This window comes from Aplidium turbinatum, chromosome 2, assembly GCF_918807975.1.
Source record: "Aplidium turbinatum chromosome 2, kaAplTurb1.1, whole genome shotgun sequence".
Taxonomy (NCBI): Eukaryota; Metazoa; Chordata; class Ascidiacea; order Aplousobranchia; family Polyclinidae; genus Aplidium; species Aplidium turbinatum.
In genome coordinates, this window is record NC_137473.1 from 51,033,400 (window position 1) to 51,053,592 (window position 20,193).

General features: G+C 37.8%; 2 protein-coding genes and 1 long non-coding RNA gene across 6 annotated transcripts; 2 read left to right on the forward strand and 1 right to left on the reverse strand.

Annotated features, from left to right (window-relative positions):
* Window positions 1-302: 302 nt before the first annotated feature.
* Window positions 303-8,021, forward strand: LOC145764558 (uncharacterized). Of its 2 annotated transcripts, none has more exons than XM_082576182.1 (6): window positions 303-443; window positions 2,491-2,717; window positions 4,714-4,783; window positions 5,617-5,679; window positions 5,891-6,064; window positions 7,503-8,021. In XM_082576182.1, the coding sequence occupies exons 2-6, from the start codon at window positions 2,523-2,525 to the stop codon at window positions 7,715-7,717; spliced, it is 717 nt and encodes a 238-aa protein (XP_082432308.1). In that variant the 5' UTR covers window positions 303-443; window positions 2,491-2,522; the 3' UTR covers window positions 7,718-8,021. The 2 variants fall into 2 exon arrangements, with proteins under 2 accessions (XP_082432308.1, XP_082432310.1); XM_082576184.1 differs by having other exon boundaries at window positions 366-443; window positions 2,499-2,717.
* Window positions 7,696-20,193, reverse strand: LOC145764557 (putative GTP-binding protein 6). 2 transcript variants are annotated; one of them, XM_082576180.1, is made up of 12 exons: window positions 20,077-20,193; window positions 19,418-19,540; window positions 16,898-16,983; window positions 13,243-16,276; window positions 12,643-12,748; window positions 12,135-12,302; window positions 11,530-11,664; window positions 10,744-10,919; window positions 10,296-10,410; window positions 9,737-9,830; window positions 9,230-9,381; window positions 7,696-8,610 (listed from the first exon to the last, which is right to left on the reverse strand). In XM_082576180.1, exons 4-12 carry the CDS (start codon window positions 13,625-13,627, stop codon window positions 8,226-8,228), a joined length of 1,716 nt encoding a protein of 571 aa, XP_082432306.1. In that variant the 5' UTR covers window positions 13,628-16,276; window positions 16,898-16,983; window positions 19,418-19,540; window positions 20,077-20,193; the 3' UTR covers window positions 7,696-8,225. The 2 variants fall into 2 exon arrangements, with proteins under 2 accessions (XP_082432306.1, XP_082432307.1); XM_082576181.1 differs by lacking the exons at window positions 19,418-19,540; window positions 20,077-20,193 and having other exon boundaries at window positions 13,243-16,308; window positions 16,898-16,914.
* Window positions 15,162-18,853, forward strand: LOC145764559 (uncharacterized). Of its 2 annotated transcripts, none has more exons than XR_014288489.1 (2): window positions 15,162-15,305; window positions 18,496-18,853. It is a non-coding gene; the product is annotated as an uncharacterized LOC145764559 (long non-coding RNA). The 2 variants fall into 2 exon arrangements; XR_014288490.1 differs by lacking the exon at window positions 15,162-15,305 and adding an exon at window positions 16,903-17,005.

Here is a 20,193-nt window from a genome sequence, read left to right on the forward strand (position 1 = left end):
TTGAAGTTATAGCATGGCTGGTGAAATTATTTGTCTTTTTAGATAAAACAATGAAAACTATTAATACTACAGAAAGTGCTCAATGCCAAGCAAAAAGCCAAGCCGAGCAAATTACATCAAACATAGTTATTACTTTCTAAAACCTCTACAGCCTGTTTTACCCTAAAAGGGGGATCATCAAAAGATCCTTATTCAAATAGAATCTATGCGATTTTTTATTAGAGGTTTTAGCAAGCAGTAGTAACTATATTTGATGTCTTTTTAGATAAATATTTCAAGGAAATGAAGCAAGTATTCCATTGTTACGTCATAAAATTATACAGGGGAATTTTTTATGAACTTGCAATTATCAAGGTGTTGATGAAGTTCTTGCGTTTGAAACATTATTCAAACAAACAAACATGAAAAAACTTTGAAAAGAAAAGCACGTTCGAAAACATCAGGTAAGTTTGTCTATACTTTGCTGTTGGATTAATTTTTTGTTCAAGAAAAACACATTAATTCTAATTACTGAAAAATCTGCAGTTGACCTTGTAGCCTTGGAATTTCCAAAAAGAAAGACTTTTTTGTACTTTCCTACTTTATACTACCACACTTAGCTTAATTTAAAGCTCAAATAATCTTTTATCTTTGATGTATTTGCAGCTCGAACTTAGGGACAAAGTAGGCTACTGGCTGAACTACTCACATAGATTTACAGTTTTAGAATAGGAAATGAGAAACTTTATCCGTTTTTTTTTTGTTATTCCCTACGCTATCGGTCTAAAGATTTTAGGCCAACTTTCGATTGCCTATGTGGAAGTTTTCATTGAATGTATCAAGCTGGTAATTTTTTGAAACAATGTATGTGTTTTATTATTGAAAATCAGCTTCCAAAAACGTGAAAAAAGTAATGGGATCGAGTATAGATCGAATTAACGCCCCTGAGTGAACAGTGGTTACACGAAGTGTTGTGTTCTGCAATGTAGCCTAATGTCCCAATCATAGATTTCGTTTGCAGCCTAGAACTATTTTGTACTTTTTAGTTTTAACGAAATTGGGATTCACTATATATACATTAATACCTTTGTTTTATCGTTTCTTTTTGTTTTTTTTATGATATTGTATATATTTTTCTTTCTGTTCTTCAGTTGCGACCGCTTGATCCGTAGCCATTTGTGACCGCTTGATCCGTACGTTAATTTGATATTGCTCTTTTATATTGTCTCCCATGTGACTGGCATGATAAATCGCTTTGATTCCGTAAATGCAAATGTTCAATTTTATGAGAAGTTAAAGTAAATCCGCCACCCATTGACATGCACTTCAACAGAAGATCGTCCACCACTAAAGAAAGAGAGTTGTCACACTACAATTGTTGATATCTTGGCTCGTTGTGTTCTCAATTTTTTAGTCTACTTATCGGTATAAATCAGTCTTATTAGAGGTTGATAAGCGGCATTAGTTAGTCTGGTAGCATAGTGTTTTTGCTTTACACAAAACTACCGCAGCAAATATGTAATTTTGAAAAAAAGACAATGGGTGTCAGACAAAGAACCTTTTCCTTTTCAGCACAAAAGTAAAACATTTCATGGCATTTCGTTGTAAAGATTCATTTTAAAAAACATTGCTAGAGTAGACCACAACACAGCATGTGTCTGAATTGTAACAAAAAAGTAAATGAATCTTTTCATGTTAAACTCATATTTTCAATTTACTGGTTGTTATTTTTGCTTTTGTTGTTACAAGACAGTGCATATATTCAATTAACCATTTTTAATGTGTGTCTCTTGATTGTTTGGGCAGTAAATTTGTGAAAAAAAGCTTTACTAGTCATTGAAATGTTGCTTTATTGTTATTGAAGACTTTGTAGATTGAATTTTTCTGCTGCTGCTTAAGGTAGAAGTCAACCTAACCCACAAGCCAATCAGAAACAAAAGTAGACCTGCAGTTACGACAGAGGAGAGTTTAACACTTTGCTGTTACTTAACTGAATGTATGATACGGTGAAGTAGCGGAAAATAAATTTAGGAGGCAAATACAATACTGTTATAGGGCCAAATATTTCAATGTTTGAAATAAAGAGTTTATTTAAAAGTGTAGCTACTGAATGCAGCCAAACATTTATGTAACGTCATTCAACATGTAATACAATGTCATTAAAACGTGGTAGTAGTATTAAAATATTTTTTGGGAAAGCAAGATAAATTTTGAGGGGGATTGCTCCCTTAAAGCACCCCCGTGGCTACATGTCTAGTATGATAGCAACAAGCATTTTTTCTTCTCAAATCAAGCAGTAAACTTAACGGTGATTGATTGCAAAGAGTTTAAAAGCATTTGTTTGTAGGCTACTATTTTCTATTCTCATATTTAGCCTACGGTACGGTATCGGTAGGTCAAATGTCCCGTTTTAAACCATGTTAGAAAAAAAGGGAAAGAACTTTTTGGTAAAAAGGACAAGTAGGATAATGTTAACTGTTGATTGGTTTAACAATTAATAAAAAGTTATAGTTTTTCAGCGTTTCTGACCGCTCAAATCAAGTATGGCGAATGTATACACAAAAGGCAGTAAATTGCCCAAAAGTGTAACAATGTCCGATTTTGGCTTCAAAAGTCGGGTTGAGGAAGCTGTGAAAGCGAAACCTGTGGAACCTCTGCGATTGCATTCCCCTACCAGACGTATCAATCCGCAACCATTGGGATTAGTGTATCAGAGCCCCTACAACCGCTATAATCAGGTACGGTAGGCTAAGTCAAAACATTAAATTTTATTTGATGGGATTAACAAGGATGGAACCAGCAGGCAGCAAGTAGCTTTAGGGAAGGCGATATTAACAAAACACAATGATGTGTATAGGTCTACATTAATCCGATCGCCCCCCTAGATTGGCAACTGGTGGTAAAACATTGGATTGCTTTATGCTGAAACTAAAATAGGCCTAATGGCCTTATAGCAAGCTGTCAGAATCAGTGACATAGCCGTTTGTGTTGGTTATGTAACTACGAAATATCGACTGGGGGATTTGGCACATTTTTGACGCAAATGAAAGAAAGGGCAAGGAAGCAACAATGATTTAACTCTCTGTTCGTGAGTTATGACAAGGCACTTCAAGGACAGCTAGTAGCCTACCAAGTGGTTGTAATAATTTACTGACAACAACACTTCAACAAACAAAAACCTTGCTTTGTCAACCTGCGGTGACCGAGCCTGCATCAGTGGCTTCAAGCCTTTACAAGTAGTTTGTGCTAAACTGGTATTGTTAAGCTTCCGATGAGACTTTCTCAGTCTGAGGATTGGCATTCCTACAATCAATCAATCAGAAATGCTGTGTTTGATGCAAAACGTGAATGAAACGGAAACCCAGTTTTGCTTTGAGCTACCCCAGAGAGCTCTTTGTTGCCTTCCCGGCCAGAGGCGTGGGCAAAAGAAGAAACCCCAGTGGATTTTTTCATCCTTGTCGTAGTCACGTTGATGATATGTTATATATGCCTACTGAAGAAAAAAAGATGTAGGTGTAAGCTCTAAGGTCTATTCAAAAATTTTAAAACTCCACACAATAATAGTAGCCGAATAGGCTAGTCTAATTTTTATTTTATAAACAAAAGTAGACTAGTAGGCTATATGTAGACAACATGTCTAATCGCAGTTGATCTAGCTTACAATAAGCATAATTAACACTACCGGTACAAAAAGAGTGCTCAAATTCAAACAAAAAATGCGAATTCAAGCAAGTGTGGGCTAATTGCTGCACCCCTAAAAAGCTTAACAGGCGTTTTCACCCTAAGCTTAATTAGAATTTTCAGAAGCTTCTTATTCAATTAAAAATATAAGTTATAAAAAATTTATTAATATTCTACTTAAATAAGAACATTTTGAGGATTTCAATATAAGTCGTCGTCGTATGTAGGCTACCTCTGAGGCTGAGAGCTTATTCTTTTACTACTCCAGAATTACAATGTTTCGGACTCCGGACTACATTGGAAGCAGGGCCGGATTTAGATGATGGGGAGCCCGGGGCACTTTTAGATCGGGGGGCCCCCGTGCAAAGAAACCACCTCTACGTCTACAGTAGCATTAATCCAGCACTGCACAGCATTTTGCAGAAATTTTAAAAGCTGAAAGGAAAAAAATAACACAAAATCACATTTTTTCCACGTAGGGGGGTCCTTCAAAAGTCGGGGGGCCCGGGGCACCTGCACCCTCTGCCCCCCCTAAATCCGGGCCTGACTGGAAGGCTGCTAGAGAGCAGTCAGTCTTTGGTTTCTTTATCAAAGACACGAATATCTTTCATTTCGTTGGGCTAAGTTAGTTGAAGATGGTAGCCTACAATCGTTAATGATGTGGTCTGCGGTCTGTTCCTCAGCACCAGTGCACCACATTCACAAGAAGAGGAAAAGGTCATTCTCCATTGGTGTATGGTTTAGAGAAAAGCCTGTCGGCGGTAAGCTACGAAGAGGTCTAAGGCGTAGGCTACCTACCCCTGCATCGATAGCGTCAGCGCAATGGAACGTGTGTCGGCGATAAATAAATGGAGTGTAGTTGATTTCCAATGGTCCTCCTAATTAGCCGTAGAGATGTTTTGTTTGCCAGCTTCGTTGAACAGAAATTGAGCGACTGGCACGAAAGGGCCTTGATTTGAACAAAAGTGAAACAGGCTTTTCATGAGAATGGTAGGCCTACTGTAAATATATTTGCTTCAGCTTAATTTTTATACACTGTACACCAAATTTCAGACTTTTGGAATATGGAATCCTAATCGGCTCATGGCGCTAATGAGGTCCCCCACTTCTCTGCCTCATTTACGTAAGTTGACGTCTAAGCATACTTAGCCTACCCTTCACTACACTACAAAGTTGTCCACAAACGAACTCAAAGTCGCAAACTAACCTATAAATCTTTAAATTCAGTGGTTGGTTGGTTTTTGAACCTTTATTCTCAGACTGACAAAGCCTTGATAGGTTATTCCTGGTAGTTTCGCATAGGCCTACTAGTAGAGACGAAAGTGAAAGCGTTCTCTAAACTCAGTTTACCTATCTGTTAAATTCCACCGCTTCTGAGACCAACCTAGACTTACGGCGGTTTGACAATCCCCGCTACGGCGTCGTAGGCTATGATATGGTGTTTCAACAGCTCTCTACTACTGCACACGCAGGGCCGGATTAACCATTAGGCTAATAAGGCTATAGCCTTAGGCCCTGGAAAACTTCGGCCCTCAATTTTTTCAAGGTTAAATTTTTGTAAGGATGATAGTGATAGGCTACAGATCCAGTAGCCTGCAGTATAGGCTAAAGTTTTTGCTTAAAAACGATTGACTGAGTTAATTCAAGACATATGAAGAGCCCATTTCCAAAACCACGTAGGTGCCACTTTTACCGAAATTGAGTTTAGTGTCATTAGTTTGCTAAATTAGGCCCTTCTCTAGTAAACAGCCTTAGGTCTACAGTAGGCCTACTCTTAATCCGGCCCTGTGCACAAGGGTTTTTGTATCAGCAGCTCTGACGTCCTTAAGAGTAGATGCAGTTTTTAAAGGCATAGCCTACCTATTGTTCTTTCACTGGCTTTTATAAAGAGCCAGAGATAGTGTTTTAGCGTAGCCTGCATGTGCACCACTCATTAAACTCAGTGTCCAAACTTAGGTTCAACAAACTTCTCCTGCAGACACGAACATGATATGATAACTGACCACAAAAGTACACAAGGTTTGTACAATTTTGTAATTGCGTTTGTTACTTTCCAGGCATTGATAGACTGATTCGGCATCAGGGCCATTGATAACTTGGACTTAGCACCAAGGGATTTTCCTGACTCTAATACCTAATACGCTTACCTTGGAAAAACAAGATACCTTTTAAAAATAAACTAGCCTACCTCACACAAAGGTTAACCGAGTTTTGTCGTTGAAAAATTTAGACCGCAAGGACCACCTAGAGAAACGCCACCAACCAGATGCCAGTTACACCCGCAACACGATACAGCGCGAATGCTTCCAATGGCCGACCGCGGTGCCGAAAGAGTTCGCAGGAATGGTGAAGACGACCCGGTACGGGCACACACCACATAAGGACGTACCGGTCACTGGGATTGGTGAGTTATCAAACAGATTAACCTGCCCAGCCAATCCAGGAAGAATATATTTTGTTTGTTTGTTTATCCTGCATTGCGGGAAAGCGGACTTGAGCGCTATGCATCGGTGTACGCCTTCCGACGTACACCTGACCCACGCCTTCCGACGTACACCTGACCCACGCTGCAGCCGACGGCAATGTCTGTTTCCGGTTGTCTACTCTACTTATGACTTAAATTTGGTACTACCCATTAGGGAACGTTCAAATATTACGTAACGCCTTCGAGGGGGAGGGGGGGTTATGCAAAGCGTTACGTTAGCGTCACATCGAGGGGGAGGGGGTTCAAGCAAAACGTTACGTAACGCTTTCGATTACGGAATGGTAGTTTTTTGTGCTGAATTCGTAGTGAAAAAGCGTTACATGGGGGAGGGGGGGTCAAAAATTCGGAAGAAAGCGTTACGTAATATTTGAACGTTCCCTTACTCGAAAGCGATCACTGGGTAGAGGCAATTATCGTAAAGTTTCTTGCCCAGAGAAACAACAGCAGGTACGGGTGGCTGGAGTCGAACATGCAGGCTCTCGACTGCGAGCCCAACGCGCTAACCACTGCTGCCGAATAAATTGACTTTATCAAAGTTATCGATTGCAGAATATTCTTTGCTGAAAACTTCACGAATTTGTGTTATCGAGTCAAAAATGATATTAAATTACACTTTTTTGGATTTTTTTTCATTGAATCTTCATCCCCGGAAAGCTTCTTGAAGAGCTTAATCCTGGCAGTTTCGCATACTTGTAGAAGCTTTAAATCACTGACGCTGGCCCGGTCACTGAGATTGGCAGAGTGCAGTTTCCGATTGTTGAAGTCTTGTTGCCAGGAAACTATTCCATCCATTAAATGCCGCTGAATGAAGAGCAATCCTCAACGTGCGTTGCTCAAGCGCACACCCCTTGATCTTGAAGCTTCTTCGTTCCAGAAGTCACGCGCTAACCAACCGAGCTATCGGGACGGTTTTTCAAATATGTTGATTGAATAAATTAAATAGCCAATGATTAGGCTACTATTAGTTTCACAAGCTCATTTTCTCTTAAGTTATACGAACATGCAGAATTAGTTACTTGAAACGCGTTCCTTTGCGCTGACTCAAACTAACTTGCCAGGACGAAGAAACAGCCAACATAAAGTCATTAGCCACAATTTTGGCAAAATATAAATGAGAGGTCTTGCAAAGTACAGTATTTCATTAGGCTAGGTCAAGCCTCTTGGTCCTATGTATCACTCGACAACTTATACCTTATTTTGGTCATTATCAAATTTGTTCCCCACTTATGTTCGCTATGACAAGGCGGTAAGATAATACGTATATGTCGTATAACATAAAGTGTCAGCACCGGACGCAAGCTATGTTATAAAGTGCGAAAAAATTGACGCAGAACATGGTCTACATATTTTCTTTCAGTTCCGAACTCAATGACTGCGTTTGTACCGACTTCACACTACAACGATTGCTACGGCATGGAAGGATTTAGCCAGACCAAACGAGAGGTCACCAACGCTGTGAAGCATGACATTACACTGCCGGCCATAGAAGGAGCCAAGAAACCATCAACAAGCGAGGGGCTGAAAAGACTAACACCATCACGACGCGGAGATAAAGTGGTCGTGGTTGTATAAACGTTAAGTAACAGCAAAGTAACAACAACCTACCAAGGAAGACATGAGCATTTACATTGATTTCCAACACGTTGAGTTAATGTAAAAATGTGGAATTTTAACAAAAAAACGGAACTATTGCCGTAAAATAGGCCTTGTCAACGTTTAAATGCCTTGCGCCGAAAAACAGTAAAAAATATAAAACAGTTTTAAAAAACGTTTTGCTTGTTGAAAGATTAAACGCTCAGGCTCAGTCACACTAAGAAATGGCTTTGAAATACTTTCGTTGCTTTTAGGAAAGTAAGTTACGTGAGTAGCCTTCCACAAGAGAAATATAATGACGGTTAATATTTTGCAATATTTTATCAACAAAGCACTGCATAATAATGTACATAATAAATTCAAGCACCGCACCCAGGCAAAATTAAAAAGAAATTTGTGTCAACATGATCAAGTAAAATTGAATGTCAACTAGATTTTAAACCTCATGTGGATCAATTTCAAAGCATCACAAAAACAAAACATCATCCTACGTCACCGGTTGTGTATTTTTTTCGCCTAAGTTTCTCAAAACAACAACGTCATCAAATGTAGAAGTGAATTTGTTCAACTGCGCCTGAGTGAGCACAGCGAGTAACCTGAGCTTGAAGTCGCCTTCGCCGGCCACACTTTCAACAGCACAGTTCTTCCTGAGCCAATTGTGGTGTTCACCGGCGGCTGGCACAACCAGTTCGAACCGGTTACGACAGGTTACTTGCATGACGACATTTTGCAGCTGTTCAATCAGCGCCGGCATACCGTCACCCCGAGTTACCGACACGGGGCAGACAACTATCGGACGGAGATCTGTCTTGCCAGGTTTAACTACAGCTTTCTTGAGCTTCGGAAAGACAACTTTAGAAGGTGAAAAATCGCTGAAACAAAAGCTCTATTTAAATACTTGTCAAACTAGTCTTTTTTCAAGTATTCTTACTTCCAATGAGTGAAACATGTCAAACCAAAAATGTTATGATAAAAAACAAAAACATCAGTTAATCGATGACTACACAACGTCCGAGGCGGCCGAGAGTCTTTGAGAAGATTGAAGGTACTACGACTAAAAAATGACTTCGAAATTCGTTACCACGGCTTTCGTCAAGATATAAACTGATCTTGTGAATGAAAAGCATCAGCATCAAATGTTGCCCATTAAAAGATGAAAACAAATGTATGACATACATTTTAACTTGAAAGTTATGTAGTCTATCGTTATAATCGCTGCACTGCACGAAGGATCATCAGCTGAAGGCAACGTTAGGGAAACCCGCAGTATGAAGATTTACGTATCTTGGATTAAAACTATGATATCAAAGATTGGCTGCTTTTAGGAGCGTCTCAGTGTAATTCTCGGGTTATACACCTGTCCAAGGTTGGTGAAAAAGTAAAACCTTTGCTATCTCAGAGTGCAAAAAAGAAAACTCTAACGGAATTACCACCATCCAGACAGTAAATCAACCTTTATATACATTTATTCAAATGTAAAAATGGACCAACCTTTCAGGAATCATGTCGATCTTGTTTCTAACTTCCACCACGTTCTGCAGCAATTCACTGTCGAGCCTCATGTTGGAGAGAATTTCAAGGACGTTCCGCAATTGGTTCTTTCTGTCGGGATGGCTTACGTCACGAATGTGCACGATGACGTCCTAAAGAAGTAATTCCAGTTGCTGAATTTTATTGGTAAAGTATTTCCATTACGTTGGTGCGATTAAATACCTGCACAAAAGCATAGGCTACCGCAGTGTTCAACTGCTCATATAGTGTGAAGTCAAATGAGTTTAGTTGTTTTTGAGAAAACAATTAGGATTGCACAGAGAAACAATCAGGATTGCAGAGGTCTAAAGATTTACAACTCTATCTGATTATCTGCAAACCAAACTTTACGAAAATAATATTGGCAGATCAAGTTGGAAAAAGTTGCCATCTTTACATGGTTTCAACGTTTAGCGATGTGAAGATGTAAAAATGACAACCCTTACTGACTGTACAGTTAGTACAGACCGCTTGGAGCATGTCTTCCATGGTGGTTGAAAAAGCGTCGAATAAAGCGTGAGGTAGGTTCGATAGGAATCCCACCGTGTCGATTAGGATGTACCTGAAAGAGAAATAACTTTATTTACCAACCAGATTCTAGAATAGTACACAATAAGCTTACAATTTACAATAACTATTATCACTTGGAGTGGCAAAGAAGGTTCATACGAAGAAGACAATAACATACAATCTACAAACATAGAGGAACGCTGAAGTAGATACGCTCAGTTTTGAACACTTCAATCTGGTAAGCTAGGAGCAGAGAAAGACCACTTGATCATCCAGTCAGCTGCTCGTAACTCGAAAAAAATACTCAGCTTACTGAGACACATAGCGCTACACTGGAGTGGGGTTACGAAATGTTCAATAATAGAATTAATTAAGTTCTACAGTGAACCTCAAAAGAGATTTTGTAGGCAAAAGTTGCGTTTGTTTGCTGGAAATCGCTCATTCTTTTTGTGAAAACTAAGATAACGTGACAAGGAAATGACATCTACGCAAATAACTCCATTTAAATCGAACGTACCGAAGCTGGTTTGGAAACATGGCAGCATGAGCAGTGACGTCAAGTGTTGCAAAGAGCTGGTCTTTGGGTTTAACTCTCTCTGACTCCGTCAATGCTTTAATCAAACTTGTCTTACCTGGAAATATAAGCATATGAATGAAGATACGTGGTTATGTCAAATGACAGCTAACACAAGGCCTTAAACCAAAATGGTTTGCGGTTAGGAGTAAACAAGCAAAATTTATTGAATGTCACCCAATAAATAGTATAGCTTAGCTTTCAAATACCCATTCGCTCATAAAACCACTTTATCAGATGATAAAATACACGTGAATGGCTAAATCTACAGAAATGAATCCATATTTTTCACAAGTTACCCAACACCACACATGTTACATTGTCATCAAAAGACAGTCTACCTTTTACACGTCCCAAAATGCCTACTAACTATAGTATAGTCAAGAAGAACCTGCATTGGTGTATCCAACAACTGCGACTACAGGCACACCAGTCTTCTTCCTGTGCACTCGATGGGCCGAACGATTGCGGTTTAGAAGCTGCAAATGTTTTCGCAACTTTCGCTCCTTGGCATGAAATTCCATCCGCAACTTCTCTTGGTACGTTTCTGATACATAGCCCTCATGTCTGTATAGTGTTGAAGTCAAAAGAAAAATGACATAAAACTAACCGTTATTCTTGTATTACCCTCTGCCCAGGTTGCACACAGCAACAAATGTAACCAGACAGGATCAGCAAGATGTAGAGAAGAGCTTTGTTTTTTTCTTGCGTAGGCAGAAACTTACCGCAAACACAAGCATCCCAGACAGCAAAATCTGTCATTTTTACGTTACAAAATGTACATTATACATATACATGTAACAATGTAAAAAAGACAGACTTTGCTGTCTGGGATGTTTCTAATTTTCACATACGTAATATATCCGTAGAATAATGTTATGTTGAGAAGTTAGTTAGACGATAAACAAAAGCACTGTATGGAGATTAAATATTTAAAACAACGACAAACTGACTACAACACCATACGTCGTAGCACATGACTAGGGAACTGTAGTATAAAAGCTCGTGTCAAACCGCTACCGCCACAGCGAACCTGCCTGCATCAGAATAAAACAGGTCGTTTGTATCTACACTTGTCAAAGACACGATAGTTCGGCAAAAGTTTTATTCTTTAACGAGAATTAACAATATTACTGTGTTGCGATGCATGCAACGTAAAGCCAAGTTTTAAACTCACTGATGATTGGAATTCGGGGCTAAGATGGCGGATGAAACGTTAGACTTAATGTACGGGATCTCAGCAAGAGCCACTTGAAGTTTGGCTTGTTTTGTTCGGATTCTTAGCTTGAAGATTTGTAGAACCAAGGTGTATCTGAATGACAGCAAGATATTTATTGTAAAACCTCAGACACAACCGTCTAACGAGAGTTAGTTTCATAAAATTCCACAACATTCTGCTACAGCGGTATGAATTTGTTTTGAAATACTGTTGTGAGCGGAATGGCCCGTTTCGGTGAGTCCGATCCCTATTCGGTGATTTTTTCAATTTTTTTTTTTAAAATTATTGGGTACCGTAGCCTAATTATCATTGCCGTTTTAGGGCTAGGGTTTAGGGGTTAGAGGTTAGGAACTCACCGAATCGGACTCACCGAATTGTAGCAGACCCGTTGTGAGTGATGCCTAGCCAAATGAGGTATTTCCACTATTGATCTTAATCATTCTGAACATTCTTTAAATTAACAAGTCAGTTTTATTTGTACAAAAGATACCGCCGAATTTTTTCTGCAGCAAGCTTTTACCAGTTGAAAATTAGTCAACGAAAGAAAATGGTGAAAAACATACCTGTCAAATATCTTTTCGATGCCACAAATCTCTTCGAAATTGCTCTTTTGGACTGGTGTTAGCTGTTCCACACTGACGAACAAGCTTGTTATATTGGAGTTGGCTTTGATTGCTTTTTCTAATTGATCAAAAATTTTCTTTTGAAAAATAAAAGGTTTCTTTGTATTTCTGAAAACAGTCACAAAAAATAGATTATAAAATATGTCAAAAGATTTTTGTGAGTGGTTAGCCAGTGTAATAAGATAAAATATATACAACTACAGTACAGATTCTCTACTACAGTACAAATACAGATTCTATTTGAATAAGACCCTTCTGATGATCCGTTAAAGGTGAAACAGGCTGTTAAGGATTCAGATAGTAATAACTATATTTGATTATACAACTACAGTGATATCCTAGGCAGCAAAATCCGTTATTTTTACATTGATTTAACGTCTGCAGACGAGGATTTTGCTGCTTAGGATATGGGTTGAGTGTTAGGGATAATATAAATCTGACGCCATACTTTGAAGGGTACAAATTTTGACCGACAACTTTCCAATTTGGTAAACTTTCCACCAACGCGATGGACTCATCCAACTGCAGCTGTGGCGTGGTTACGTCAACGTTGTCTAAACAAAGTGAAACTATCAAGTCATTTCACCAAACAAAAGCGCAGATACCAGGGCTGTGGAGCTGGACGAAAAATATACGACTCTGACTACTCAGTTTATAACTGGCCCACTCCAGACACGCCAAAACCTCTCCGACTCCACAGCCCTGGTCGATACTTACAAACAAATTTAAAGTGGAAAGCAAACTGTTGGACAAGGCAGATAAAATATGAAATTTCCGGAGTTAAGGCCCAATAAGATAGAATGAGGTTTTTAGGAAGACATCAGCACCTAAGCACGAAAATAAGCTTCGATCCCTTGACAGTAAATGTAAGCTTTAAACTATGAGTATTGAATAATTTGAAGCTAAAATTTACCATCAAGGGTTAAAATTTTAATTTGAAAACTATACCAACAACATTGGATAAATATAAGTACAACATTGCCAGCTTAGCACCAGTAGTTTTCTCGTGAATGAAACATAAAGATATTAAACAGCACAAAAAACTTACCTTTCTCGTCAAAAGGCTGGATGACAAAGACATTTTCATCGGCATTTACCAGCGAGGTATCGGTTGCAAATTCCAAATCAATATCCATAGAGTTCAAGTCGTCATCGCTGCTGCCACCACTTGTGCTGTACTTCCGTTGACAATAGTTATAGGGGTTTTGTGCAAAGTTCGTGAAAGAGTAAATGGGTACACTACACGCTTTTTTCAATACAATACCACGCGTGCTAGCGTGAAAAAGTCTCTTGAATGACATTGCGATAATCCTTTTCTTAGGAAGTGTGTTTCCACAAAACAAGCATTTCTCAGTATTGATAGGAGCTCTTGTTCGCATGCCACGCAGATATGTGTTGGCAATGGTAACTACTTTTATATTCATTTTTGTCATATGTACATAACAAAACCTACAGACTTGTACACCAAAATTTCCTGACAGGGTGGCAATTGATAATTTCAAGATTGTTTTTATCTTTGCACAAATATGCTTCACCAGTATGTCAGTCACTCGTACAATGGATGCAGAATGAGTAGTAGCGCTGCATTTGGCATCAGCCACTTTAGGAAAACAAGTAGTGAGGTAACAGTAAGTTCTGGTTTTAAGCAGCTGAACGATGTAAAAGTAGACGAAGTTATACTCCAGTCAGCAAATTAGCCCATTTTTACATTGATTTGACGTTTAACGTGTAAAGACGTTGAATCAATGTAAAAAGGGGCTGGTTTTCTGACTGAAACAGCCCGTCCGACGACGTTGAAACGAAATACAAACTGCAACTTTTTCTAACTGGGTGAGAACAAAATAAAGCATGATAACTGTGGAGCAGCACACTGATGAGACAAATCAGGAAGACACAAAAGTTACCTCATGTGACGGTCTGGTACTATTCCGAGAATCCGATTCAGAGAAACACTTTTTCGGAGATTTCTAAAATCCCCAGTGGGATCCTTTTATTCAAAGGAATTGGCATATAATAGAGGTTAAAGAACGTCTCAGCGAGAAAAAATAAACAGTTGTCAAACGGCGTTTTATGATCAACAATGAAAGTTGATCAAATAAAGTATTAGCGAAAAAAAATCTCAAACGGCGATTCATATACATATGTCACGCATGAATCATTACCACCACGGTCGACACAACTGTGGCGAATCTGGCAATCGCTTTTTTAAAACATAATAAATTAATTTTTTACCTGTAGAGCAACTACATTTCTTTGTCAGATGTATGAAATCGGCCCTCCCCTCATGATCCACCACTGTGATATCAACGATAATAGGTAATTGCCGATAACACAGGCCAACAAAAAAAGTTTGGCACAAAAGGTGAGAGTCATTTTAGACTCTAACATGTCGAGCCTTTCAAATTTTTTTTTGTTTTCCTGTGTAATAAAATAATCGCTGTAGCCTACACCCTCAAGGTATCAGCTAATTTACATCTACCTCATTGAAACAATATCTGTCTCGTTTGCATGAGTATGGGAAGGTAACCACAAAAAACGCCTAGCTAAATGACCCCTACAAATTCTCTAAATCAACAGAAGCCATCGCTGAATCTCAAGAAATCAGCAAATAGGTTTTCTCCGAAAAAGGCTGTCTTCAAATCGGATTGGTACAGCTATATTGCATTCATCAAATGCTGGCATTTGCGCAACAATCTAACCTCTTAGTGTAATTTACTAAGAATCGATTTCGCCATAGCATCCTCAGCTAGTATACAGCTACCGCAAAATGACTTCGGACCTTTCTACCAAAATTTACGCCAGGTTTGTAGCTGTGCGTTTTACATCAGATCATACCAGTAACAATAAACATTGTGACTAACAATGCGAAGATTGTGAAAAATGTGAAGAAGGTTATAATAATGCAATATGACAAATTATTAGGAAAGGTCGATAGTTTTTATTAAAAAATTTCATTGTATACAAAATGCTTGTTTTTCTTGAAAATTTAGAAAGGTCCGAAGTCATTTTGCGGTAGCGAACAAATAAAGCGAATCGGATTCTCCGAACAGGGCCATTCCGGATGTATGAAGGTCCTGGAAATACTTGCTCCATGAAGTGTCACAATTCATAGTAAGATTATTTATGTTTTGCTTACTTTCAAAAATCATCGCTGTAAAAAATCGCCTGGTTGTATCAACACAGAAACATACAATTTTAAAGTAGAATACTTGCTTCTTTCATGGCAAATTGCACCAACTTCAAAAACTCTTTTAAACTTAAAGCAATGAAAGTTAGAAGATGTACGGTACAGCAAAACTTTTAAAATACGGCCTTCCAAAATTAGCTACAAAAAACGCTATTCAAAAACATTAGGCTTTTGACATATTTGATCAATGCATGTGATATGTTTGAATGAAAAAACTGGCACTGAAAAGTTTTACTAAGCATCTTTGAAACTCATCCGCACGCAATTTAACAACTATTTCAATTGTTTATACTGACTACATCGTGATACAATAATAAAAAAAGCTTGATAAAAGGAAAGTTTGAATAACAAGATTGATTTTGCACGCACAGTCACAGAATTAATTCAAAAAGTCACAGCATGCCCATACAGAAAAGGTCTTCTTATTTTCCGCACTTAGCCATAGCGCAGGTGTAGGGCTGCACTCCAGTGGCTTGTAGCCAAAGCAGAGCGTTAAGACACAACACAAGTGTGGCATGATGACATTCGATATAACGCTTAACACAAACAGAAATGTTGACTCATAGATTTGTCGAGTGAATATGACATGCATTTCTCACTTCCCTAACAACGTCACACACTAAAAAGCATGTCTCAGTTCAACATGGAACAAAACCGTTTGGTGCAAAGATACTTCCTCTATATATATATATCCTGCTGTGTAGAGATCAACAGAATAGACTTGTGCCTCCATTCTACCACACATTCCTTCACTGGTTTGGTATAAGTGTTGTTAATAAGCGCACATTGCTTGCATCAGCACTGGCTCCATGGACAGTGGTTTCTTCATTATCCAATTCTGCACTTTCAGAAGCAACTTGAGAATTTTGTTTATTTTCTTCAGGTGGGCAACTTTCTGTACAAAAATCCTCAAGCGTCAACTGCATCCTGCATAGCATAGGCTAAAAGCACCATATTATACAAAAACAAACTAACAAAATGTGTTGTCATCATCAGACCTCATGGATTGTGTTTCAACTTTTTCCTGCATTGTACAAAGACTTGAAAGTATGATTAAACCAAAAACATGGTAACTAATTGGTCACTTTTCAAAAATAAATTAAGAGCAAAACGTTATTGTGCTGTTCAAAACACATTTCAAATACGAATTGTTTAGTAACGCATTGTAATTAAAAAAAGATATATTCGTGTTGCTTTTGTCAAATATCAGCGCTTTATGGTACCATACCGTACCAATATTGAATCAAAATATTGTTTATTTATACACTTTTACCTCATGCTACAGTATTTCCATATTAGCAACGAACTAATTATAAAAACCATGACAATAACTTTTCAGCTACACTTTCCACATGATGCAGTTTAGATTGTAAAGATTGTTACTGCCACAAATGTACATTAACAAAAAAAAAATATATATTGTAGACCAAGATCATCAAATTGATAATCAATAACTTCCAGATAAAGCAGCATCTTGCAAATTATAGATTTCTTATGTAAGGCACTTGGTACTAACCATGAGAAACTGAAGCTTTTGTGGAAACAAGTTTTGCTGTCTTGTTTTCTGGCTTTTCAAACTGCAATAGTTTCCTCAGCAAGCATCTAAATGTACAATATGCAGTAGGTATGTATGTATATTAGTAGCTTTGTTAAAAAAATAATTTCAGTCTATAACAAAAATAGGCTTTTCTGTCAATTTCACTTCAGACAACCGAAGTGTTTTCTGCACTATGGTATTGTTCTTAAGTGTTTTTTACAAAACTACGAATTAAATCACTTGGCATTTATGAAGGTTTAGATAGTAGCATGAAGAATACACTGAAGCTCCAACACAGTGGTTCTCAACCCGTTTGTCTTGGCAGACACCTTTTGATGCCTCTAAAGAGGTCGCTGACACCAAAAAAATTGTATAATATCTAAAATTTTGGCATATCAATTCTCCTAAAGGAAATGTGACGACTGATGCCATTGATAAAGTTATTAAGAGCAGGCCTCGAAATTCACGGCGGACATCGGACATGTCCGCCGTCACAGCATGTGATGTCCGCGAGAAGTGCCATCTAGATCGGTCATATATATTTGTCCGCCGAGAAATAGCCTACCACAGGAACTAGCGATACAAATCGTCATTGCATAGCACGAACAATTGTTGCTAGAGTATAATTTCCGCGCATTCTGGCACGCATCTAGAAATGTGAATACTGTATCCTTTAGCTTCCATTCAAGGAGGAAAACTTTCGATTTTTACATTGTTTCAACAATGGATGACATTAAATCAGTGTAGCAAAGGTGAATTCTTCGCTAAGAATCGTTGGGAATACCGGTACTTCAACACTAATCACATGCAACTTAGTTCAAGTCTTAGGTCACAATGTCTGGCTTCGATCTCCGAGTAATATTAACAAGGTTGGTTACAAAATTAGATTATACGAGTAGGCTATTACAGTAAGATGAAGCAAAATCTGTTAAGTTTTGGTATTACAGTGAGAAAGAAAAGGCCTAGGGAAATTACACTTTTGCTCACATGACACGCAAAATTAAACCTAAGGGAAAAACCTTAGTGAAACTTTGCAAAGCAGAAAATAGGAGCGTTAGTGTAGAATTCTTCCGACTCGTGCCAAGAGCATTGTTATGCAAGAAGCCACACGACCTCGTTCGGTGAAAGTTAATCAGTTACGCGGCGTATTAAGCAGCTATACGGCGCTTTGACTCTTCAAGCGCATGTCGTTGGTCTGATGAAAGCCTTTCAGAGTGACTTTGCTGAAATTTTTAAAAAACCTTTTAAACCGTAGCTATATTTTTCAAATGGCGAAGAATTATCAAGATAAAGTGATTTAGGCATGACGATCGACGTTAAAACTGGTATGTCCGCCGTGAGACTTAATTTGTCCGCCGAGATAGCTGCTCAGACCGGACACGTTTGTCCGGCGTCAGCAAAAACGAATTTCGAGGCCTGAAGAGCTATATGTTGGCACATAGGATCAAAAATCAGTACTGTGTATGCTGATTTCATGTTTTTATATTAATTTTATTAAAAAGGATAGAACTTTTTATATTTTTTAAAAAAAATTCTCATTTTTTTCATTTCTAATCAATATTTTGTTGTACTCACAGTCTCGGAAAAACTGTCAGTGCTAAGTTAAGCATTGATGAACAATCTGCTGCCTCAAAAGAATTAAGTGGAACCAAGTGGATCAAATATCTCCCCAGCAAAAAAATTTCAAAAATCAGAAAACTTCACTCTTCTAATCTCAGTAACCGGCCTTGCGTCAAAAACCTCTACAAGTATGCAAAACTAACAGGAACAACCTATGAGGCTTTGACCATCTGAGGATAAAAATTTAAAAACCAACCAATCTTATAAAAACATTTAACTCCTTTATGTTAATTTTTTGTTAGGTAGCCAAGTCTTTGTGTGACGCACTTTGAAATTTCAAACAATGCACCAAGGCGTCATCAGCCGCAATTTGAGAATCACTGTAATACACAAATAAAGTACAACAAACTTTTAAATGTTGTGATTTATCAATCATGCTGCAAACTCGGGTCTGCTACTATTCGGTGAGTCCGATTTGGTGAGTTCCTAACCTCTAACCCTAACCCTAAAACGGCAATGATAATTAGGCTACGGTACCCAATAATTTAAAAAACAAATTGAAAAAATTCCCCGTTAAGGGATCGAACTCACCGAATCGGACTCACCGAAACGGGCCATTCCGGCAAACTCAGAAACTTTCACGGACTTCCTGAAAGAGCTTTGCAAACCCCAGGTTGAGAACCACTGCTCTTACAAACAACAATTTCCCCAGTATACGACTCTAATAGCCTAAGTAATATTCATCATTTTTTAGCCTTTTTTGTACACAGACTAAACAACTGAAATGTAGATCAACACCAGAACATAAATTCTTAAATTAAATATTTGGCTTCTTAAATAACCCAAGTGACGTTTTAACATTGCAAAACAGTAAAATGCAAAATTAAATAATTTTTATTAAAAAAATGAAGTTAATATCTTTGATAGGCTAATACATACTTTCGCTCATTTTTTGCAATAACCAGCTTGTTCTCTGTATTCTCAATTTCTTGAGAAAGTGCAGCATTTTCATAAGCATAGTGTTTGACTAACATTTTTAGGTTTGAATAGCGCCCATAAAAACTGTAACACAATATAATATACCGGTATTAATAAATAAACCATACTTTTTGCTATAAAGTCTGTATTATATAGCCTTTAAAATTATTGTAATAAAAACTTTTATCAATGTTAGTAATAGACTTCTTCTTCTGGCCATTGCAATAACAGTCTAATTATGATAATAGCATATTTTTTTCAAGTATGTAAGCGTCATAGATATATATAAAGACTAGTTGTTGTTGTAGTTTAGCTGCACTGTGGACGTTTTTAACTTGTTTCATGAACTTAGCATGCCAAAAGAAGTGTTCTTACGGTGTTCAAAATTAAAAAATTATATTACCGTACCTTATTAACACGCTATTTATATTTATCAATAAGCTGTCATGTATGCGATTAAGTAGCCTATGAGTATGACTCAAACCACTGGTTCCTAAAGTAGAAAATTTTAAAATAAAGGGGAAAACTGGAAAGGGGTGATTAGGGAGCAAATTTTGAAACAACGAGGCAAAAATATTAAATAACTAGCCAAGTATTTTTGGGAGCAAATTGAAACTCACCTATTTAACTTGTCTTTTTTTAAATGTTCTTTCTCATTCATTTGACAAAACGTAAGATAATCCATAATCAAGCTAAATATTCTTGGTAAAATTGCAATAAAGAAGCTTACTTTAATT